The sequence below is a fragment of the Oncorhynchus nerka genome, linkage group LG5, assembly GCF_034236695.1.
Source record: "Oncorhynchus nerka isolate Pitt River linkage group LG5, Oner_Uvic_2.0, whole genome shotgun sequence".
In the NCBI taxonomy this organism is placed as follows: domain Eukaryota; kingdom Metazoa; phylum Chordata; class Actinopteri; order Salmoniformes; family Salmonidae; genus Oncorhynchus; species Oncorhynchus nerka.
The window spans coordinates 63,234,182-63,256,647 of NC_088400.1; the positions used below are offsets into that span (position 1 = coordinate 63,234,182).

The window sequence follows — 22,466 nt, forward strand, 5'->3', positions numbered from 1 at the left end:
GCTACTTTGAAGAATCTCAAATATCAAATTTGTTTAACACCTTTTTGGTTACTACATGATTGCATATGTGTTATTTCATAGTTTTGATGTCTTCACTATTCTACAATGTAGAAAATAGTAAAAATAAAGAAAAACCATTGAATGAGTAGGTGTGTCCAAACTTTTTAACTGGTTCTTTATATTCTAAGAGTTTGTAGGTCTCTTGTGTATATATTCTAAGAGCTTGTAGGTCTTGTGTGGTTTATTTCCATTATCAGGCTGAGCATCAGTGTTTGGCTCCAAAATGTTGCCGTTTGTGTTTCTCCCTTCTGAGGCTCAGCCCAAAACATCTGTCACACCCTGACCTTAGAGATCTGTTTTATTTCTCTATTTGGTGAGGTCAGGGTGTGATGTGGGGTGGGCATTCTGTGTTTTGTATTTCTTTGGTTTTGGGCGAGTGTGGTTCCCAATCAGAGGCAGCTGTCTATCGTTGTCTCTGATTGGGAATCATACCTATGTAGCCTGTTTTCCTACCTATGTTGTGGGATCTTGTTTTTTTTGTTAGATATGTGAAGCCGGCAGAACGTGACGGTCGTTATTCCTTTTGTTGTTTTTGATTGGTGTTCTGAGTATTAAAGATCATGAACACTTACCACGCTGCACCTTGGTCTACTTGGTCTACTATTATCACTGCCAGTTGAAATGTGGGAGTGAGGCGAGAGGGGAAGATGTAACTGTGAATTAAATGAAGTAAATCACATCCCAGCGTTGTTAGTGAGATGGAAGTTGGGACCATGCATCAAATCACACAAGGCTAACTGACCTAGTTCTATCACACAGTTCTCCTTTGTTGTCCTCTGTTCCTGGTAAACATTTCTCTCAGTCCCGGGTGAAGGGTGTCATAAACACGTGTTTATTAAATGGGTTTTATTATACGTGTTTATGATTAAGTATTCAAAAATGCACCACCCCTCCCACACACAATTTGCATGAACAAAATGTCAGGCTACCAGGATATTATCTTCAGTCGATTGAGTTTACTAAGTCAAGAGAATTACACAACATTTACAGGTCTGTAGTGTGTCTGTACTGTTAGTTCTGTAAGGTGTGTTTGTGATTGAAACCAAAGGGTTCATGTCCCCTCCACTATATAGATTTATAATTCTATTCTGTTGTTTCTTTTCCACAGAATGAATTAATACATTCATAATTTAGATATTAAAATGATCCATCAGTGCCTCCTTGAGCACACTAGGCACATAACCGCTCGGTTTCTATCAGTATGAAATAAATGTTTAATGAACAATCAGCTGCGCTCTGATTATATACCCTGATCTAATCACAGACTAGATGTGCAGGAGACAGGAAGAGGGTAAAGGGTAAGGAGCCAATTGGGACAGGCTGTTAGTGTATGTTAGTGTGTCTGAGTGTGTGTGTGTGTGTGTGTGTGTGTGTGTGTGTGTGTGTGTTCAGCCATCAGCTTTCTTCATGCCCCTCCCCATCAGGCATGCGAACACAGTCAGAACCATCTTGGGTTTCACCTCGACCAGGTCATCAGGCAGAGCGTAGACACGGGCTCCAATCTTCCTGGATACCGTGATAGCATACCTACAGGAAGACAAAAGGGAAGGGAAGTCAGCTAGAAGTAAGAGGTTAGAGGTTGGGGGTCGAGGTCATTTAGAGTTCAGAGGTTAAGGGTCAGGGGTTATTTACTTGGCGTTGTTGAGCTTGTCTGCATCGCTGAGCTCCCCTCTCTTCACCAGCTCCTCTTTGATAGATTTGGGGGCGATGGTGTCTAACAAGTCTATCACTGGGAGACTAGTACTGATCAGCTTATCCTGCAGACACACACGCACACATTAAAGCTGTTCACATGAACACAACGTGCATGGCACACTCACACACGTACACACCCACCTTGAAGCTGCTGATCTGTGAGTCCTTGCCTCCCTCTTTGAGCTGAGTGTTGACCCAGTTGATTATGATCTGGTCTCCAATCTTCTCCCCATCTCCTAGATCAGACAACACCTGGAGAGTGTACCTGAGGGGGGTGGGGGATGATAGAGGGATAGTAAGAGGTGAGAGAGATGTCGAAGTGAAAAGGAAAGGTGTGTGTTTGTACTGTACATACCTCCTCATCAGCTGCCAGACCAGAGCCAGTGTGTGCATGGGACTTCCCTCGTTCAGATTCACTCCTCCAATTCCCACCAATGAGAATCGAGCTTTATTCCGACCCAGTTCCACCGCATAGGTACAGTTCTCCAACTACACACACAGACACACCAACACAATGCCTGGAAATCCTCTGTATTTTCATCAACAATATTTTGATAAAAGAGAGTCTGTGTGTGTGTGTGTGTGTGTGTGTGTGTGTGTGTGTGTGTGTGTGTGTGTGCGCGCCAAGAACGCAAGATATTATTGTTGTGTGTGAGGCCAAGGGGAGGTGCTTGTTTTGGAAGTGGGCTGCTCATTGGACGGCTACATGGAGCAGGCCTTTGCTGAGAAGCCTGACAAAAACTAGGGCAAAGCCATTGGCTAGGTACTGGTCTGTTTCAGCTGTCGTGGGCAGCCTAGCTGTTTGGAGAAGCAGGTGCTTTCTGTACCCTGGAGTGCCACACATACATGGACTTTTGACATGTTTGGGATCCTTTTTTGTCAATTTGATTGGTGGATTCAAATAAAGTATGTGTGTGTGTACCTTCTTCATGTTACTGCCCAGTGCAGAGTATGGAGGTCTGTTGACTTTTTTCCACTCTACAGGGACGTTGACTTTCTCATACAACTGGAGAATCACCACCGCATCACACAGGTCACTGCAACACACACACACACACCAATCAACACATGCAAACATTAACACACACACATGTATACCCTCTCTCTGTGTGTGTGTGTGTGTGTGTGTGTGTGTGTGTGTGTGTGTGTGTGTGTGTGTGTGTGTGTGTGTGTGTGTGTGTGCGTGTGCGTGTGTGGTTACTGTACCAGTAGAGGTGGTTGACATAGGGAGCAACTCCCAGAGAGTTCATCCAGTTCCTGAATGTTTTCTCCTCTCTGGATTCTCCTGTTAGGACAACATTACACATATTACAGTGTGCTGTGTCTGTGTGTGAGAGAGAAAGAGTGTGTGTGTGTTTGTGAGTGTGTGAGAGAGAAAGAATGTGTGTGTGTGTGTGCAGCTCACGATCTATGAGTTCTGTGTCTATGTTGTTGCTGTTAGTCCTCTTCAGGGCCGTGTGTGTGTGTGTGTGTGTGTGTGTGTGTGTGTGTGTGTGTGTGTGTGTGTGTGTGTGTGTGTGTGTGTGTGTGTGCAGCTCACCCTCTATGAGTGCTGTGTCTATGTTGTTGCTGTTAGTCCTCTTCAGGGCCGGGTGTGTGTGTGTGTGTGTGTGTGTGTGTGTGTGTGTGTGTGTGTGTGTGTGTGTGTGTGTGTGTGTGTGTGTGTGTGTGTGTGTGTGTGTGTGTGTGTGTGTGCAGCTCACCCTCTATGAGTGCTGTGTCTATGTTGTTACTGTTAGTCCTCTTCAGGGCCGGGTGTGTGTTGAAGAGGTTGGCTACGAAGGCCAGGTTCAGCTTGCTGTTGCCAGACACCACATCCATAGGAGACACAAACTGTCTGCAGTCCAGACGGGCTGCCTGGCGAAGCATCATCTCTGCCCTGCGTTCGTCGTCACGCTCCTATACACACACACACACACACACACACACACACACACACACACACACACACACACACACACACACACACACACACACACACACACACACAAACGTAAGTGGCAACACACACATGCGCATGCCAACATGAACACGCACATATGAATACACACCCACTTACATTGATGCCGGTCATATCGATGTGGATGGCCATCTCGTCTATGTCCTCTCCATTAGGTGAGATCTGGTCCAACAGGGTGAAATACGCCCTGGAATCCTACAGTATAATAACAGCATTAATACATAAACAACATATTTGCAGTGTGTGTGTGTGTGACTGTACGTGAGTGACAGTCTGTGTGTTACCTTGATGTCTTGGCTGAAGTTGCTGATTGGTTGGGCCCCAGCGTTGCCTAGGTGATGGTTGACCCAGCGTAGCAACAGTTCTTCAGGAGACAATGACATCAGGTGCTCTAACTCCTCCCCCTCAAACAGCAGGTTAATAAGAGCTGCAAATAAACACAATAAGCCAATCGGCTTGCAGTGTGGTACAGATACACACACACACAAACAGCCAATAGGGTTGCAGGAAGTTACAAGTGGGGTCATATAATTTGACATGGGCATGAAGCTCATATGACATTGAAACTAAATTAGACACTATGTTTGTGGCTGTTTATGTGTTTGACAATGTGTGTGTGTGTGTGTGTACCTTCGTTGCTGCTGATCTCTATGTCAGCAAACAGTCCTATCTTGATAATCTGCCAAAGCAGCCCCAGCACCAGGTGGGGTTTCCCAGCCATCAGGTCAGGGGCGTCGATGTTGACCACGGTACAGCCGATAGACAACGCAGAGTTTATCGCCAGCATCAGGTTCTCCTAGAGAAGGGAGAGAGAGAGAGAGAGAGTTACAGTTTTGATATGGGACAGTCCAATTTTTCCTCTGTGTGTGTGTGTGTGTGTGTGTGTGTGTGTGTGTGTGTGTGTGTGTGTGTGTGTGTGTGTGTGTGTGTGTGTGTTAACTCACGGTCATGGTAAAGGTGGTTTGTTTCTTGGTGTTGATGACTCTCTCATCGATGGTGTCAGACTGGGAGAGGTTGATCATTTTACTGCAAAGACAATACAGAGTATATGTTAGCAGTGTGTGTGTGTGTGAGTGTGTGTATATATATTTGTGCCTGTGTGTGTGTTACCAGAGCAGGATCCCATCTTTTACTGATTTGAAGAGACTGTCTCCGTCAGGGTTCATGGGTAGAAGGTGTTTACAGTCTTCATCTTTGGCCAGAGACTTGTTGATCCAGTTCACAAACGCCACCTTCTCCTCATCTAACACACACACACACACACACACCCACACATACGCACACAAACACACACACACACACACACACACCCACACAAAAATACACACGTTCTTGCATGATTAGGACACAAACATTTTCTCTCTCTCTCTCTCTCTCTCTCTCTCTACCTGAGTAGGAGTGCTGTGTTCCCTCGCTGGAGATTCCTGACAATCCTCCAAAGGATTGTATCCCTTCTCTCCTGGCGATGGTTTTCTTGAACGTCTCACTGAGCTCCTTACTCTTCAGCTCCTGGTAGATCTACAAGACAGGATGGGCCGTGTCTCTGAGTGTGTCTGTGTGAGTGTGTCTGTGTGTCTGTGTGAGTGTGTCTGTGTGAGTGTGACTGTGTGAGTGTGTCTGTGTGAGTGTGTCTGTGTGAGTGTGTCTGTGTGAGTGTGTCTGTGTGAGAATGTCTGTGTGAGTGTGTCTGTGTCAGTGTGTCTGTGTGAGTATGTCTGTGTGAGAGTGTCTGTGTGAGTGTGTCTGTGTGAGTGTGTCTGTGTGAGTGTGTGAGTGTGTCTGTGTGAGTGTGTCTGTGTGAGTGTGTCTGTGTGAGTGTGTCTGTGTGAGTGTGTCTGTGTAAATGTGTCTGTGTGAGAGTGTCTGTGTGAGTGTGTCTGTGTGAGTGTGTCTGTGTGAGAGTGTCTGTGTGAGTGTGTCTGTGTAAATGTGTCTGTGTGAATGTGTCTGTGTGAGTGTGTCTGTGTGAGTGTGTCTGTGTGAGTGTGTCTGTGTGAGAGTGTCTGTGTGAGTGTGTCTGTGTGAGTGTGTCTGTGTGAGTGTGTCTGTGTGAGAGTGTCTGTGTGAGTGTGTCTGTGTGAGTGTGTCTGTGTGAGTGTGTCTGTGTGAATGTGTCTGTGTGAATGTGTCTGTGTGAGTGTGTCTGTGTGAGTGTGTCTGTGTGAGTGTGTCTGTGTGAGTGTGTCTGTGTGAGAGTGTCTGTGTGAGTGTGTCTGTGTGAATGTGTCTGTGTGAGTGTGTCTGTGTGAGTGTGTATGTGTGAGAGTGTCTGTGTGAGTGTGTATGTGTGAGTGTGTCTGTGTGAGTGTGTATGTGGATGCGTGCCTACATGTGTCACCGTCTTTACTTCGGTGTATTTTAAATCTTACCGAGACGAACTCTTCAAAGCTGATCTTCCCGTCCTTGTTGGTGTCTCCTGCTACAAAGATCTCCACTATGTCTCTGACTCTGTAGCCTGGCATGGAGAAACTAGCCTCTCTGAACAGCTCCTGCAGCTCAAAGTCACTGACAAAACCACTGTTGTCAGTATCTGTATGGGAGGAAACACAGGCAGTCAGGCAGGTAGGCAGGCAGGCAGGTAGGCAGGCAGGCAGACAGACAGAAAGAGAGACAGACAGAGCGAGAGAGAGATGGGTAGGCAGGTAGGCAGGCAGACAGACAGACAGAAAGAGAGACAGACAGAGCGAGAGAGAGATGGGTAGGCAGGTAGGCAGGCAGGCAGGTAGGCAGGCAGGCAGACAGACAGAAAGAGAGACAGACAGAGCGAGAGAGAGATGGGTAGGCAGGTAGGCAGGCAGGCAGACAGACAGAAAGAGAGACAGACAGAGCGAGAGAGAGATGGGTAGGCAGGTAGGCAGGCAGGCAGGTAGGCAGGCAGGCAGACAGACAGAAAGAGAGACAGACAGAGCGAGAGAGAGATGGGTAGGCAGGTAGGCAGGCAGGCAGACAGAATTATGACCAGATGAAGTGCCATGCTCAAGGCCAAAATGGAGGCCCGTTACTAGTTCCCTCCCCTCTTGTCATCTCCGGGTTCTGGATTTAAACCAGCAACCTTTTAGCTACTAGTCACTGTATCTAACCTCTAGGTAACCTCTCTAACCTCAAGGTTACCGATATCCCTCTCTAATCTCCAGATTACCTCTCTAACCTCAAGGTTACCGATATCCCTCTCTAATCTCCAGATTACCTCTCTAACCTCAAGGTTACCGATATCCCTCTCTAATCTCCAGATTACCTCTCTAACCTCAAGGTTACCGATATCCCTCTCTAATCTCCAGATTACCTCTCTAACCTCAAGGTTACCGATATCCCTCTCTAATCTCCAGATTACCTCTCTAACCTCAAGGTTACTTATATCCCTCTCTAACCTCTAGGTTACCTTTCTAACCTCTAGGTTACCTCTCTAACCTCTAGGTTAACTCTCTAACCTCTAGGTTACCTTTCTAACCTCAAGGTTACTTATATCCCTCTCTAACCTCTAGGTTACCTCTCTAACCTCTAGGTTACCTCTCTAACCTCTAGGTTAACTCTCTAACCTCTAGGTTAACTCTCTAACCTCTAGGTTAACTCTCTAACCTCAAGGTTACCTATATACCTATCGAACCTCTAGGTTACCTATATCCCTCTCTAACCTCAAGGTTACCTATCTAACCTCTAGGTTACCTATCTCCCTCTCTAACCTCTAGGTTATAACCTTTAGGTTAACTCTCTAACCTCTAGGTTACCTCTCTAACCTCTAGGTTATATATCTCCCTCTCTAACCTCTAGGTTACCTCTCTAACCTCGAGGTTACCAACTCCCTCTCTAACCTCTAGGTTACCTCTCTAACCTTTAGGTTAACTCTCTAACCTCTAGGTTACCTCTCTAACCTCTAGGTTACCCCTAAAACCTCCAGGTTAACTATCTAACCTCTAGGTTACCTATCTAACCTCTAGGTTACCTCTCTAACCTCTAGGTTACCCCTCTAACCTCCAGGTTACCTCTCTAACCTCCAGGTTAACTATCTCCCTCTCTAACCTCCAGGTTACCTCTCTAACCTCCAGGTTAACTATCTCCCTCTCTAACCTCCAGGTTACCCCTCTAACCTCTAGGTTACTTCTCCAACCTCTAGGTTACCTCTCTAACCTCTAGGTTATATATCTCCCTCTCTAACCTCTAGGTTACCTCTCTAACCTCGAGGTTACCAACTCCCTCTCTAACCTCTAGGTTACCTCTCTAACCTTTAGGTTAACTCTCTAACCTCTAGGTTACCCCTAAAACCTCCAGGTTAACTATCTAACCTCTAGGTTACCTCTCTAACCTCTAGGTTACCCCTCTAACCTCCAGGTTACCTCTCTAACCTCCAGGTTAACTATCTCCCTCTCTAACCTCCAGGTTACCTCTCTAACCTCCAGGTTAACTATCTCCCTCTCTAACCTCCAGGTTACCCCTCTAACCTCTAGGTTACCTCTCTAACCTCTAGGTTACCCCTCTAACCTCTAGGTTACCCCTCTAACCTCTAGGTTAACTATCTCCCTCTCTAACCTCCAGGTTACCCCTCTAACCTCCAGGTTAACTATCTCCCTCTCTAACCTCCAGGTTACCTCTCTAACCTCTAGGTTACCTCTCTAACCTCTAGGTTACCCCTCTAACCTCTAGGTTACCCCTCTAACCTCTAGGTTACCTCTCTAACCTCTAGGTTACCTCTCTAACCTCTAGGTTACCCCTCTAACCTCTAGGTTACCCCTCTAACCTCCAGGTTACCTCCCTAACCTCGAGGTTAACTCTCTAACCTCTGTGGGTGTCTGTAGGTATGGGTGTGTGAGTGTGTGTGTGTGTGTCTGTAACTAACCGATCCTGTTGAAAGCCTCCCGGAGCTCCTCCAGGTCCTCTCGTGAAATCTGGGTCACCTTTTTCGCCATACTGGACAGTCTATCTAGATTACCTGATATTTATATATATATATATATATATATATATATATATATATATATATATATACACACACACACACACACACACACACACACACACACACACACACACAGTCAATTTATCATCACAATTAAAGGACATATTTATAATTGAAACACAAGGTACAGATGCAGAACAATCTAGAGGCAAAAGAAACGCACACCTATTTAGGCGAGGTGCTGGCTAGCGGAGTGGAACACTTCAAAAAATAAAGGAGAGCCGCACACTCTAGGAGCTCAGATGCAGAAATGTTAATGTCCAATGTTTCGACAGACAAGCTGTCTTCATCAGGGTATAATGACAAACACTGCGGGATGACTCATTTATATAGTGTCAAAAGACACACAGGTGACTGTAATCATGGCTGGGTGTGGCATGATATTATTGGTAAATTCTCATACATTAAAATATCAAACAAAAAACAAATGGATAGCGTACGATCATAGATACAATTTGGCTACATAAGCCTACAAACATTTACAATAGCAAAATCACAACAATCACACGATTGCAGAACAAACTTGACTGCTAAACTGACAAGCAGGCAACATGCTTCCATTGTGACCTCATGCTTCAATTGTGACCTCATGCTTCAATTGTGACCTCATGCTTCCATTGTGACCTCATGCTTCCATTGTGATCTCATTCTTCCATTGTGATCTCATGCATGCATTGTGATCTCATGCTTCCATTGTGATCTCATTCTTCCATTGTGATCTCATGCTTCCATTGTGATCTCATGCTTCCATTGTGATCTCATGCTTCCATTGTGATCTCATGCTTCCATTGTGATCTCATTCTTCCATTGTGATCTCATGCATGCATTGTGATCTCATGCTTGCATTGTGATCTCATTCTTCCATTGTGATCTCATGCATGCATTGTGATCTCATTCTTCCATTGTGATCTCATGCATGCATTGTGATCTCATTCTTCCATTGTGATCTCATGCATGCATTGTGATCTCATGCTTGCATTGTGATCTCATGCTTCCATTATGATCTCATTCTTCCATTGTGATCTCATGCATGCATTGTGATCTCATGCTTCCATTGTGATCTCATTCTTCCATTGTGATCTCATGCATGCATTGTGATCTCATGCTTCCATTGTGATCTCATTCTTCCATTGTGATCTCATGCTTCCATTGTGATCTCATGCATGCATTGTGATCTCATGCTTCCATTGTGATCTCATTCTTCCATTGTGATCTCATGCATGCATTGTGATCTCATGCTTCCATTGTGATCTCATTCTTCCATTGTGATCTCATGCATGCATTGTGATCTCATGCTTCCATTGTGATCTCATTCTTCCATTGTGATCTCATGCTTCCATTGTGATCTCATGCATGCATTGTGATCTCATGCTTCCATTGTGATCTCATTCTTCCATTGTGATCTCATGCATGCATTGTGATCTCATGCTTCCATTGTGATCTCATTCTTCCATTGTGATCTCATGCATGCATTGTGATCTCATGCTTGCATTGTGATCTCATGCTTCCATTGTGACCTCATTCTTCCATTGTGATCTCATGCATGCATTGTGATCTCATGCTTGCATTGTGATCTCATTCTTCCATTGTGATCTCATTCTTCCATTGTGATCTCATGCATGCATTGTGATCTCATGCTTGCATTGTGATCTCATTCTTCCATTGTGATCACATTCTTCCATTGTGATCTCATGCATGCATTGTGATATCATGCTTGCATTGTGATCTCATGCTTCCATTGTGACCTCATTCTTCCATTGTGACCTCATTCTTCCATTGTGACCTCGTGCTTCCATTGTGACCTCGTGCTTCCATTGACCTGCCAGTGTATTGAGCAATAAGCTAATCTACTGGTTCTAGCAGTGATAAGTGTGCCATCACAGGCTGCAGAGAATACAGAGCTAACTACAATAAGGAGAGAGTAAAGATTGTCTACAATCTAGAATCTAATCTATATATTAGACCATACAATTTATAGTGTATATTATTGAACCATACAATCTCAGCCCCAGAAGGTCGGGCCCATATCTTTAAGCTCACAAAGGCAACATGATACAGTTCTGTATCATGATCTATTATTATTAAAATAGTTGTGTGGTTATTGATTAACTCGAGGGAGAGATACGAGGACAATAAGGATATGTGTTGTGTCCTGGAATGGCCTCGATATACACTGAGTGTACAAAACATTAGAAACACCAGCTCTTTCCATGACATAGACTGACCAGGTAAATCCAGGTGAAAACTATGATCCCTTATTGATCACTTGTTAAATCCAATTCAATCAGTGTAGATGAAGGTGAGGAGACAGTTTAAAGAAGGATTTTTAAGCATTAGGACATGGATTGTGTATGTGTGCCATTCAGAGGGTGGATGGGCGAGACATAACACTGAAGTGCCTTTGAACAGGGTAAGGTGGTAGGTGTCAGGCATATCGGTTTGAGTGTGTCAAGAACTGCAACGCTGCTGGGATTTTCACGCTCAACAGCGTTTTTCAAGAATGGTCCACCACCCAGAGGACATCCTGCCAACTTGAAACAACTGTGGGAAGCATTGGAGTCAACATGGGCCAACATCCCTGTGGAACGCTTTTGACACCTTGTAGAGTCCATGCCCCGTCGAACTGAGACTGTTCTGGGGGCACACTCAGCGTAGACTCTATATATGGCAGTGACTTTCATCCCACAGCTCTCTACTGTTCCGTTCAAGTTTAGTCAATTCGGGAAATGAAATTCGATTATCGGATGCACATTTTTGAATTTGAATTGACTGAATTGACACCCAGACAGCTCCCCTCGCTGACCCTCCACACACCTGACCCCCGGGGGCTCACACCCCAGAACACACCTTCATAAAAGCCTGTGTCTGTTTGGTTCTGTTCTGGACGAGAGGGGCCAAGGTCTCTCTGCTCCCCAGCGTTCAGTCACTCCTGGCTGAGTAGAGCGGGTCTGCCGACAGGCCTAACAGAGGCTAGGAGTTGTTCAGCTGCACTGGGTAGAGAACAGGAGTTTGAATATTTTATTATTTTACAGCCTTCTCCACATGAACATCAGCTGCGGAGGTAACTGCGGTGTTGTGAGCTGATATGTTCATTATTATGTGGTGTCCTAAATTACATGAGCAAAAAAATATATACAGATGAATGATAGTAGAAGCTAGTTAGACATTTACTTCGCAAGAAATGGACTTACAAACTAAGTGCAACAAGTATATTACAGAACTTAAACACTACTGGCTGAGACAAGACTGTATGACAAGTTCTGCTATATTTTTCATCTCGCTGTTCGCCAGCTACTTAGAAGACTTTGGTGACTCATTGCGACCCTAGACTCCGTATCATTCGATGCCAAGCAGTGATCGATCAGTCTTCCTCCTTTGATATACTGTAAGTGTCAGAAAGCACCACATAGGCTACTGTATTTGTGTAGTAAATAGCAGCCGAAACAGGAAACTGAAGACTTACCGTGAAGAGAGGATCAGACAGGGCTGGAGAAGCTTGGTAGAGGTTGAGAGGTGGTCAGGTGTCTTCTCGCTCGCTGTCTTGACCGAAGCAGCGGAGGACAAGAGACCTTCGGCCCATTGAACTCTGGGATGGGCGTGGTCCTCCAGAGACTCCAGCCTGGGAGTTAGCAATTAACCCTTTAGCTGTGTCATCGGTTTCTTTCACCACACACCGGCATGCACACACACACAACCACATTATAGAGAGATGTAAGAGGGAGAGGTGTGTGTTGGCTACAGGTGTGTTGGGTTTCTAACAGCCATGTTTAATAAATGAGAACTCTAGCTGTACATACCGCTCCACGTTCTCTCTCTCTCACACACACACACACACACACACACCTTCCTTTCTATGTTGCCAGACAATACAATGAAACTTTATGCAAGGAGAAAACAGCACGTTATTACACAAACTCACCGCTTTACTGTAACAACCCACTGCTTTACTGTAACAACCCACTGCTTAACTGTAACAACCCACTGCTTTACTGTAACAACCAACTGCTTTACTGTAACAACCCACTGCTTTACTGTAACAACCCACTGCTTTACTGTAACAACCCACTGCTTTACTGTAAAAACCCACTGCTTTACTGTAACAACCAACTGCTTTACTGTAACAACCCACTGCTTTACTGTAACAACCCACCGCTTTACTGTAACAACCCACTGCTTTACTGTAACAACCCACTGCTTTACTGTAAAACCCAACTGCTTTACTGTAACAACCCACTGCTTTACTGTAACAACCCACCGCTTTACTGTAACAACCAACTGCTTTACTGTAACAACCAACTGCTTTACTGTAACAACCAACTGCTTTACTGTAACAACCAACTGCTTTACTGTAACACCCCACTGCTTTACTATAACAACCCACCGCTTTACTGTAACAACCCACTGCTTTACTGTAACAACCCACCGCTTTACTGTAACAACCCACTGCTTTACTGTAACAACCCACCGCTTTACTGTAACAACCAACTGCTTTACTGTAACAACCCGTAACAACCCACTGCTTTACTGTAACAACCCACTGCTTTACTGTAACAACCCACCGCTTTACTGTAACAACCCACCGCTTTACTGTAACAACCAACTACTTTACTGTAACAACCTGTAACAACCCACTGCTTTACTGTAACAACCCACTGCTTTACTGTAAAAACCCACTGCTTTACTGTAACAACCAACTGCTTTACTGTAACAACCCACTGCTTTACTGTAACAACCCACTGCTTTACTGTAACAACCCACTGCTTTACTGTAACAACCAACTGCTTTACTGTAACAACCCACTGCTTTACTGTAACAACCCACTGCTTTACTGTAACAACCCACTGCTTTACTGTAAAAACCCACTGCTTTACTGTAACAACCCACTGCTTTACTGTAACAACCAGCTGCTTTACTGTAACAACCCACTGCTTTACTGTAACAACCCACCGCTTTACTGTAACAACCCACTGCTTTACTGTAACAACCCACTGCTTTACTGTAAAACCCAACTGCTTTACTGTAACAACCCACTGCTTTACTGTAACAACCCACCGCTTTACTGTAACAACCAACTGCTTTACTGTAACAACCAACTGCTTTACTGTAACAACCAACTGCTTTACTGTAACAAACAACTGCTTTACTGTAACAACCAACTGCTTTACTGTAACACCCCACTGCTTTACTATAACAACCCACCGCTTTACTGTTACAACCCACTGCTTTACTGTAACAACCCACCGCTTTACTGTAACAACCCACTGCTTTACTGTAACAACCCACCGCTTTACTGTAACAACCCACTGCTTTACTGTAACAACCCACCGCTTTACTGTAACAACCCACTGCTTTACTGTAACAACCCACCGCTTTACTGTAACAACCCACCGCTTTACTGTAACAACCAACTACTTTACTGTAACAACCTGTAACAACCCACTGCTTTACTGTAACAACCCACTGCTTTACTGTAACAACCCACTGCTTTACTGTAAAAACCCACTGCTTTACTGTAACAACCAACTGCTTTACTGTAACAACCCACTGCTTTACTGTAACAACCCACTGCTTTCTTTACTGTAACAACCCACTGCTTTACTGTAATAACCCACTGCTTTACTGTAACAACCCACTGCTTTACTGTAACAACCAACTGCTTTACTGTAACAACCCACTACTATACTGTAACAACCCACCGCTTTACTGTAACACCCCACTGCTTTACTGTAACAACCAACTGCTTTACTGTAACAACCCACTACTTTACTGTAACAACCCACTGCTTTACTGTAACAACCAACTGCTTTACTGTAACAACCCACTACTTTACTGTAACAACCCACCGCTTTACTGTAACAACCAACTGCTTTACTGTAACAACCCACCGCTTTAGTGTAACAACCCACTGCTTTACTGTAACAACCAACTGCTTTACTGTAACAACCCACTACTTTACTGTAACAACCCACTGGTTTACTGTAACAACCCACTAGTTTACTGCCATATAAATGCTTCACCATGGTAGTGACACACAGATAGAGCCACATAGAGAAACGCTGAATTTACTGACTTTTCAAACAACAGCTAACTTAACTGCTATGGTTACTGAGAATCCAAATACTCGTTATGACTGGCAAAGTTGGTCAAACCTTTATATGGCTCTGGTTACCCAGTAACTCAGTCCTCCAGTACTGCAGTAAGGAGCTCTGGTCACCCAGTAACTTAGTCCTCCAGTACTGCAGTAAGGAGCTCTGGTCACCCAGTAACTCAGTCCTCCAGTACTGCAATAAGGAGCTCTGGTCACCCAGTAACTCAGTCCTCCAGTACTCCAGTAAGGAGCTCTGGTCACCCAGTAACTTAGTCCTCCAGTACTGCAATAAGGAGCTCTGGTCACCCAGTAACTTAGTCCTCCAGTACTGCAATAAGGAGCTCTGGTCACCCAGTAACTTAGTCCTCCAGTACTGCAATAAGGAGCTCTGGTCACCCAGTAACTCAGTCCTCCAGTACTCCAGTAAGGAGCTCTGGTCACCCAGTAACTTAGTCCTCCAGTACTGCAATAAGGAGCTCTGGTCACCCAGTAACTTAGTCCTCCAGTACTGCAGTAAGGAGCTCTGGTCACCCAGTAACTCAGTCCTCCAGTACTGCAATAAGGAGCTCTGGTCACCCAGTAACTCAGTCCTCCAGTACTCCAGTAAGGAGCTCTGGTCACCCAGTAACTTAGTCCTCCAGTACTGCAATAAGGAGCTCTGGTCACCCAGTAACTTAGTCCTCCAGTACTGCAGTAAGGAGCTCTGGTCACCCAGTAACTCAGTCCTCCAGTACTGCAATAAGGAGCTCTGGTCACCCAGTAACTTAGTCCTCCAGTACTGCAATAAGGAGCTCTGGTCACCCAGTAACTTAGTCCTCCAGTACTGCAATAAGGAGCTCTGGTCACCCAGTAACTTAGTCCTCCAGTACTGCAATAAGGAGCTCTAGTTACCCAGTAACGTTGTCCTCCAGTACTGCAATAAGGAGCTCTGGTCACCCAGTAACTTAGTCCTCCAGTACTGCAATAAGGAGCTCTGGTCACCCAGTAACTTAGTCCTCCAGTACTGCAATAAGGAGCTCTGGTCACCCAGTAACTTAGTCCTCCAGTACTGCAGTAAGGAGCTCTGGTCACCCAGTAACTCAGTCCTCCAGTACTGCAATAAGGAGCTCTGGTCACCCAGTAACTCAGTCCTCCAGTACTGCAATAAGGAGCTCTGGTCACCCAGTAACTTAGTCCTCCAGTAAGGAGCCCTGGTCACCCAGGAACTCAGTCCTCCAGTACTGCAGTAAGGAGCTTACTGTCTTTCACTCACCAGCCTGCTGAGAGGTTTAGGATCCGACCTGCAGGATAACAGGGATCCGGCCTCCCCCTCTCCTCTCTTCAGAAACACACAAGTCCCACACTCTCCCTGAACCAAATAACACACACCTCTATACGTTGTCTCTATACGTGGTCTCGACACACACCAACCTCATTAGTCTGTCTAATTAGTCTGTCTACCTCTAAAACAGACCTTCAGAACTCCCTCTCTTCCTCAGCTCTGCTCTCCATCTGACACCTGTCCCACACCGGGCCTCTCTGGTTACACACACACACACACAAACACACACACACACACACACACACACACACACACACACACACACACAGAGAGAGCTATCAAGACATAAATGTCCGCCAACTACAGATGCTATTGGGTATTGTATCGCTTACATATCTCAATGTGAAACCATCTAACAATCAGTGCTTTATATTGGTCCCGTTATTACACTGTAATCCAGCTGTGAATGACCTGAGAGATTAAACACTATCATTGAGAAGGAGAGCGTGGGAGAGAAGGGAGAGATAAAGGAGGAGCGGAGATAGAGAAAAGGGAGGGAGTGAGAAAGAGAGAGAGAGGGTGGGGTAAAGAGAGAGAGAGAGGGAGATACCCCCATGAAAAGCTGTAGTGAAAAGCAGTGAACGCAGAATGCCCTCGACTGGTACAGCCAGAGTACTTCACCTATAATGTTCTACACAGACACAGTACTTCACCTATAATGTTCTACACAGACACAGTACTTCACCTATAATGTTCTACAGACACAGTACTTCACCCTATAATGTTCTACACAGACACAGTACTTCACCTATAATGTTCTACACAGACACAGTACTTCACCTATAATGTTCTACACAGACACAGTACTTCACCCTATAATGTTCTACACAGACACACGCACACAAGCATTAGTTCAAGTCTATCTTTAATAATAATTTACATAGACTGTTTGAAAATACATGGCTTCCTGTAAAAAAAAAACAGGTGGTTTCATTAATTAAAAATGAACAACAGAAGGGGATACTTATTAAAATCATCAACATCATCAGACTCAACCAATCAACCTCTCTGACTGGAATGTCTGTGAAATGGAATGGAACTAGTCTAGCACGGTGGAATGCTTTTTGATTGGCCAATCATTGGAGCAAATCCTAACTTCCACTTAAGTCACGTTGTCACGTAGTCATGCGTTGATGTCAATGGAACACTAAGTGACAATTCAACTTAATGAAGTGAAAGTTAGGATTCACCCCATAGAGCCTGTTGTGTTCATTAAGGCACATCGTTATGGAAGGTTTCTATCAGAATGTTAGTCACAAAACACCAAATGAAAAGTATTCATACACGTTAAAAAACAGTTCTCCAAGTATCACCATTTTTTTCCCCTCAACATTTGTCAAAGTACATAATATACAAAACAATTTTGAAAAATGTCATTTGGTTTTGCTGCCAAAATATTTGAATTGAATACCGAGATAGTTCCATACAGCAATGACTTTCTTTCATTTAGTTAAAGGTGGAATCTGTAGTTTTATTTACAGGTGTACTGCAACACTGATACTGTAGGCTTGAAATGAACTATTTGTTTGTGGGACAATCAGTTTTACAGATTGCACCTTTAACGTTTCTTAGTCAGAGTAAAGAGAGAGAAAGAACAGGTAGCAGGCAGAGACAAACAGAACAGGAAAACCTCACAACATCTGAATGAAAAAGAGGGTGAGGAAAATGGAGGGGGGTGAGGGACAGATGAGGAGGGGGTGTGAGGGACAGACAGGGAGGGGGTATGAGACATAGGAAGACTGGTGTGTGATATGGAGTGAGGGGTGAGGGACAGATGAGGAGGGGGAGTGAGGGACAGATGAGGAGGGGGTGTGAGGGACAGACAGGGAGGGAGGGGGTAAGAGACATAGGAAGACTGGTGTGTGATATGGAGTGAGGGGTGAGGGACAGATGAGGAGGGGGAGTGAGGGACAGACAGGGAGGGAGGGGTAAGAGACATAGGAAGACTGGTGTGTGATATGGAGTGAGGGACAGACAGGGAGGGGGTGAGGGACAGATGAGGGGGGTGTGAGGGACAGACAGGGAGGGGGTAAGAGACATAGGAAGACTGGTGTGTGATATGGAGTGAGGGGTGAAGGACAGAGGGGAAGGGGAGTCAAACAGAGCAGGAAGCCGACTTGTGTGACTTGTAGGTGTACGAGCCAGGGCCCTAGCAGGCTGGTGTTTAGCATCAAGGAGGAGATGCTGTCAGTTACTGAGAGGCACTGACAAGTTGGCACTGTAGGGCTGGAAGTTAGCTGGTAAGGCTAGTAGTTAGCGGTTAGCACTCAGGCTAACACAGAGATATAGGAATCCAGTGTATCTGTGGCTAACCAGGGTTAGCGGTTACTCTTCATGGCCTCCTTGGCTGCCAGGATGAGAGGGGTGAGGCTGGAGAGAGGCTTGGCCAGCTTTAGGAATGGATGCTGCAGGGAAGACAAGAGATCAACCAATGAAACAAACTCTTCTCATCACGGTGTGTGTGTGTGTGTGTGTATGTGTGTGTTTGTTTGTGCGTGTGTGTGTGTGTGTGTGTGTGTGTGTACCTGCAGTAGTTCTTTCCCCCCTCCTCTCTTCTCTACATCCATCTCCAGACAGCGGGACAGGAAGGACCTGAACACTGGAGATAACTTCTCTGGAGACTGGAGCTCTGGAGTCCCATTGGTGGCTATCAGGTAGAGGGCCTGTAGGAGACACAGACTGAACATTAGTGGCCACCAAGTGCAATGCCTGGACACACACACACACGCATGGAACACCCCCCCCCCCCCCCACACACACATCCAACCTCACCCTGAGTGGGTTCTCGTTGAGGTAAGGGGGTTCTCCCTCCACCATCTCTATAGCCATGATGCCCAGGGACCAGATGTCCACCTTGGGTCCGTAGGCCTTCCTGGTCACCACCTCAGGAGCCATCCAGTAGGGAGTCCCCACCATGGTGCTTCTTTTACTCTGCTCTGGAGTGATCTGGGCACAGAACCCAAAGTCAGCTGGAGAGGGATGGGAAGAGAACATACATGTTAGAGGGAAGGTTCATATGAAACATTCACCTAGTCACATTCAGCTAGACAGAGGAGAGAAAACAGGTAAGTTAGTGTGACTGTCAAGCCAATACAATGATAGGACACAAAACAATAGGACACTTAGGATTGGCAAGGCATTTTATCTAGGAACAGAACCTAGAACCAGCTACAGAGGAGAGGGGGAGATATGAAGGGAGAGAGGAAGAGGAGGCAGACAGAAAGTGTGTGTGTGTGTGTAACGTGTACGCTGGGAGTCAGGAAGCAACTACAGGGTGTGAATAATTGAATTAATAAATAGAACATGAAACAGAAAAAGCTCACAGACATGAAACCAGAACAGAGTCAATGACGCCTGGGGAAGGAACCAAAGGGAGTGACATATATAGGGAAGGTAATCAGGGAGGTGTTGGAGTCCAGGTGAGTCTGATGAGGCCCTGGTGCCCATAACGATGGTGACAGATGTGTGTAATCATGAGCAGCCTGGTGACCTAGAGCGCCGGAGAGGGAGTGTGTGTGTGTTCTTACTGAGCTTGACAGATCCGTCCATGCCCAGCAGCACGTTGTCACTCTTGATGTCTCTGTGGATCACCTGGTTGGCATGGAGAAACTCCAGAGCCTGCAGACACTACAGGACACACACAGGACACACCGTCACACACACCTCCCTGTGCTCTGTGACTGAGTGTGTGTGAGTATACCTTTCGGCAGACAGCAGCAGTGTGTGTGTGTGTGTACCTCTCTGCACACGGCAGCGATCTGAGCCTCGTCCATGCATGTTTCCGTGACAACGTCCGTGAGCGAACCTCCAGCCAGATACTCCATCACCACAAACAACTCCTCACCTACCAGGAAACTACACACACGCACGCACGCACGCACACACACACACACACACACACACACACACACACACACACACACACACACACACACACACACAACAGAAACAAAGTAAATAACTGACTCCAACACACAGAGTACTGACACAGGCGTACTTCTGAGGTGTGTGTGTGTGTGTGTGTGTGTGTGTGTGTGTGTGTGTGTGTGTGCGTGCGTGTGTGTGTGTGCGTGTGTGTGTGTGTTACCTGTCTACGTAGTTGACGATGTTAGGTTGTTGTAACTCCTTCATCACCAGGATCTCGTTGATGATCAGCTCCTTCTTCGGCTGTTTCTGGAGGTTGATCTGTTTGATAGCTACCTGTAACACACACACACACGTTTTAAGTCTGTGTTCAGTCTGAAAGTGTGTGTGTGTTGGTGTTGACCCAGGAAGGGACCTTACCTCTGCACCAGTGGCAACATCGATGGCTGTATAGACAGTACCAGACGCTCTGAGAGAGAACGAGAGAGAAAGAGAGAACAAGAGAGAACGAAAGAGAGGGAGAGCGAGAGAGAACGAGAGAGAGAGAGTAGTGTCCAATCTGTTACTTAGATATGGATAAAGGCACAAAAAGGTGAACATGTAAATGGACTCACCTCTACAGTGTGTGTGTGTGTGTGTGTGTGTGTGTGTGTCTCACCCCTGGCCGATCTTCTCATAGCGTGTGTACTTCTTCTTGGGATCTCCAATACTGACGATGGTTCCTGAAAGACATAGAGCCAGACTGGTGACATGATGTGTGTGACATACCGTATGTCTGTGTGTAATATACTGTATGTCTGTGTGTAATATACATATAATGTATGTCTGTGTGTAATATACCGTATGTCTGTGTGTAATATACCGTATGTCTGTGTGTAATATACTGTATGTCTGTGTGTAATATAATGTATGTCTGTGTGTAATATACTGTATGTCTGTGTGTAATATACTGTATGTCTGTGTGTAATATACTGTATGTCTGTGTGTAATATAATGTATGTCTGTGTGTAATATACCGTATGTCTGTGTGTAATATACCGTATGTCTGTGTGTAATATACTGTATGTCTGTGTGTAATATACTGTATGTCTGTGTGTAATATACTGTATGTCTGTGTGTAATATAATGAATGTCTGTGTGTAATATACTGTATGTCTGTGTGTGACATACCGTATGTCTGTGTGTAATATACCGTATGTCTGTGTGTAATATACTGTATGTCTGTGTGTAATATACTGTATGTCTGTGTGTAATATACTGTATGTCTGTGTGTAATATACTGTATGTCTGTGTGTAATATACTGTATGTCTGTGTGTGATATACTGTATGTCTGTGTGTGATATGCTGTATGTCTGTGTGTAATATACTGTATGTCTGTGTGTAATATACTGTATGTCTGTGTGTAATGTGATGTGTGTAATATACTGTATGTCTGTGTGTAATATACTGTATGTCTGTGTGTAATATACTGTATGTCTGTGTGTAATATACTGTATGTCTGTGTGTAATATACTGTATGTCTGTGTGTAATATACTGTATGTCTGTGTGTAATATAATGTATGTCTGTGTGTAATATACCGTATGTCTGTGTGTAATATACTGTATGTCTGTGTGTAATATAATGTATGTCTGTGTGTAATATACCGTATGTCTGTGTGTAATATACCGTATGTCTGTGTGTAATATACTGTATGTCTATGTGTAATATAATGTATGTCTGTGTGTAATATACTGTATGTCTGTGTGTAATATACTGTATGTCTGTGTGTATATAATGTCTGTGTGTAATATACTGTATGTCTGTGTGTCTGTGTGTAATATACTGTATGTCTGTGTGTAATATACTGTATGTCTGTGTGTAATATACTGAATGTCTGTGTGTAATATACTGTATGTCTGTGTGTAATATACTGTATACATACCGTGTCTGTGTGTAATATACTGTATGTCTGTGTGTAATATACTGTATGTCTGTGTGTAATATACTGTATGTCTGTGTGTAATATACTGTATGTCTGTGTGTAATATACTGTATGTCTGTGTGTGAATATATGTCTGTGTGTATATACCGTATGTCTGTGTGTAATATACTGTATGTCTGTGTGTGAATGACATACCGTATGTCTGTGTGTAATATACTGTATGTCTGTGTGTAATATACTGTATGTCTGTGTGTAATATACTGTATGTCTGTGTGTAATATACTGTATGTCTGTGTGTGATATACTGTATGTCTGTGTGTGATATGCTGTATGTCTGTGTGTAATATACTGTATGTCTGTGTGTAATATACTGTATGTCTGTGTGTAATATACTGTATGTCTGTGTGTGATATGCTGTATGTCTGTGTGTGATATGCTGTATGTCTGTGTGTAATATACTGTATGTCTGTGTGTAATATGCTGTATGTCTGTGTGTAATATACTGTATGTCTGTGTGTAATATACCGTATGTCTGTGTGTAATATACCTGTGTGTAATATACCGTATGTCTGTGTGTAATATACTGTATGTCTATGTGTAATA

The 22,466-nt window shown here is 44.6% G+C and overlaps 2 protein-coding genes across 6 annotated transcripts in view; both read right to left on the bottom strand.

Annotated features, from left to right (window-relative positions):
* Positions 1–869: 869 nt before the first annotated feature.
* LOC115124800 (plastin-1-like) lies at positions 870–16,256 on the bottom strand. Of its 4 annotated transcripts, none has more exons than XM_029654278.2 (18): positions 16,208–16,256; positions 12,130–12,285; positions 11,514–11,656; positions 8,547–8,639; positions 6,085–6,245; positions 5,104–5,233; positions 4,826–4,958; positions 4,660–4,741; positions 4,346–4,511; positions 4,000–4,142; positions 3,815–3,910; positions 3,459–3,654; positions 2,962–3,040; positions 2,678–2,792; positions 2,111–2,244; positions 1,897–2,020; positions 1,693–1,817; positions 870–1,587 (listed from the first exon to the last, which is right to left on the bottom strand). In XM_029654278.2, exons 4-18 carry the CDS (start codon positions 8,614–8,616, stop codon positions 1,449–1,451), a joined length of 1,893 nt encoding a protein of 630 aa, XP_029510138.1. In that variant the 5' UTR covers positions 8,617–8,639; positions 11,514–11,656; positions 12,130–12,285; positions 16,208–16,256; the 3' UTR covers positions 870–1,448. The 4 variants fall into 4 exon arrangements, with proteins under 4 accessions (XP_029510138.1, XP_064874946.1, XP_029510140.1 ...); XM_065018874.1 differs by having other exon boundaries at positions 16,195–16,209; XM_029654280.2 differs by lacking the exon at positions 16,208–16,256 and adding an exon at positions 16,007–16,087 and having other exon boundaries at positions 11,514–11,651.
* A 667-nt stretch (positions 16,257–16,923) lies between these two features.
* The window catches only part of LOC115124799 (serine/threonine-protein kinase PAK 2-like), a 34,927-nt gene continuing 29,384 nt past the window's right edge, over positions 16,924–22,466 (bottom strand). For both annotated transcript variants that reach the window (XM_065018877.1, XM_065018878.1), the window contains exons 8-15: positions 20,598–20,661; positions 20,360–20,408; positions 20,163–20,275; positions 19,813–19,930; positions 19,603–19,702; positions 18,848–19,044; positions 18,601–18,738; positions 16,924–18,480 (exon numbers count right to left, since the gene is read on the bottom strand). In XM_065018877.1, coding sequence (XP_064874949.1) covers positions 18,394–18,480; positions 18,601–18,738; positions 18,848–19,044; positions 19,603–19,702; positions 19,813–19,930; positions 20,163–20,275; positions 20,360–20,408; positions 20,598–20,661 — 866 coding nt within the window. In that variant the 3' untranslated portion in view covers positions 16,924–18,393. The remainder of the gene's footprint in view (positions 18,481–18,600; positions 18,739–18,847; positions 19,045–19,602; positions 19,703–19,812; positions 19,931–20,162; positions 20,276–20,359; positions 20,409–20,597; positions 20,662–22,466) is intronic.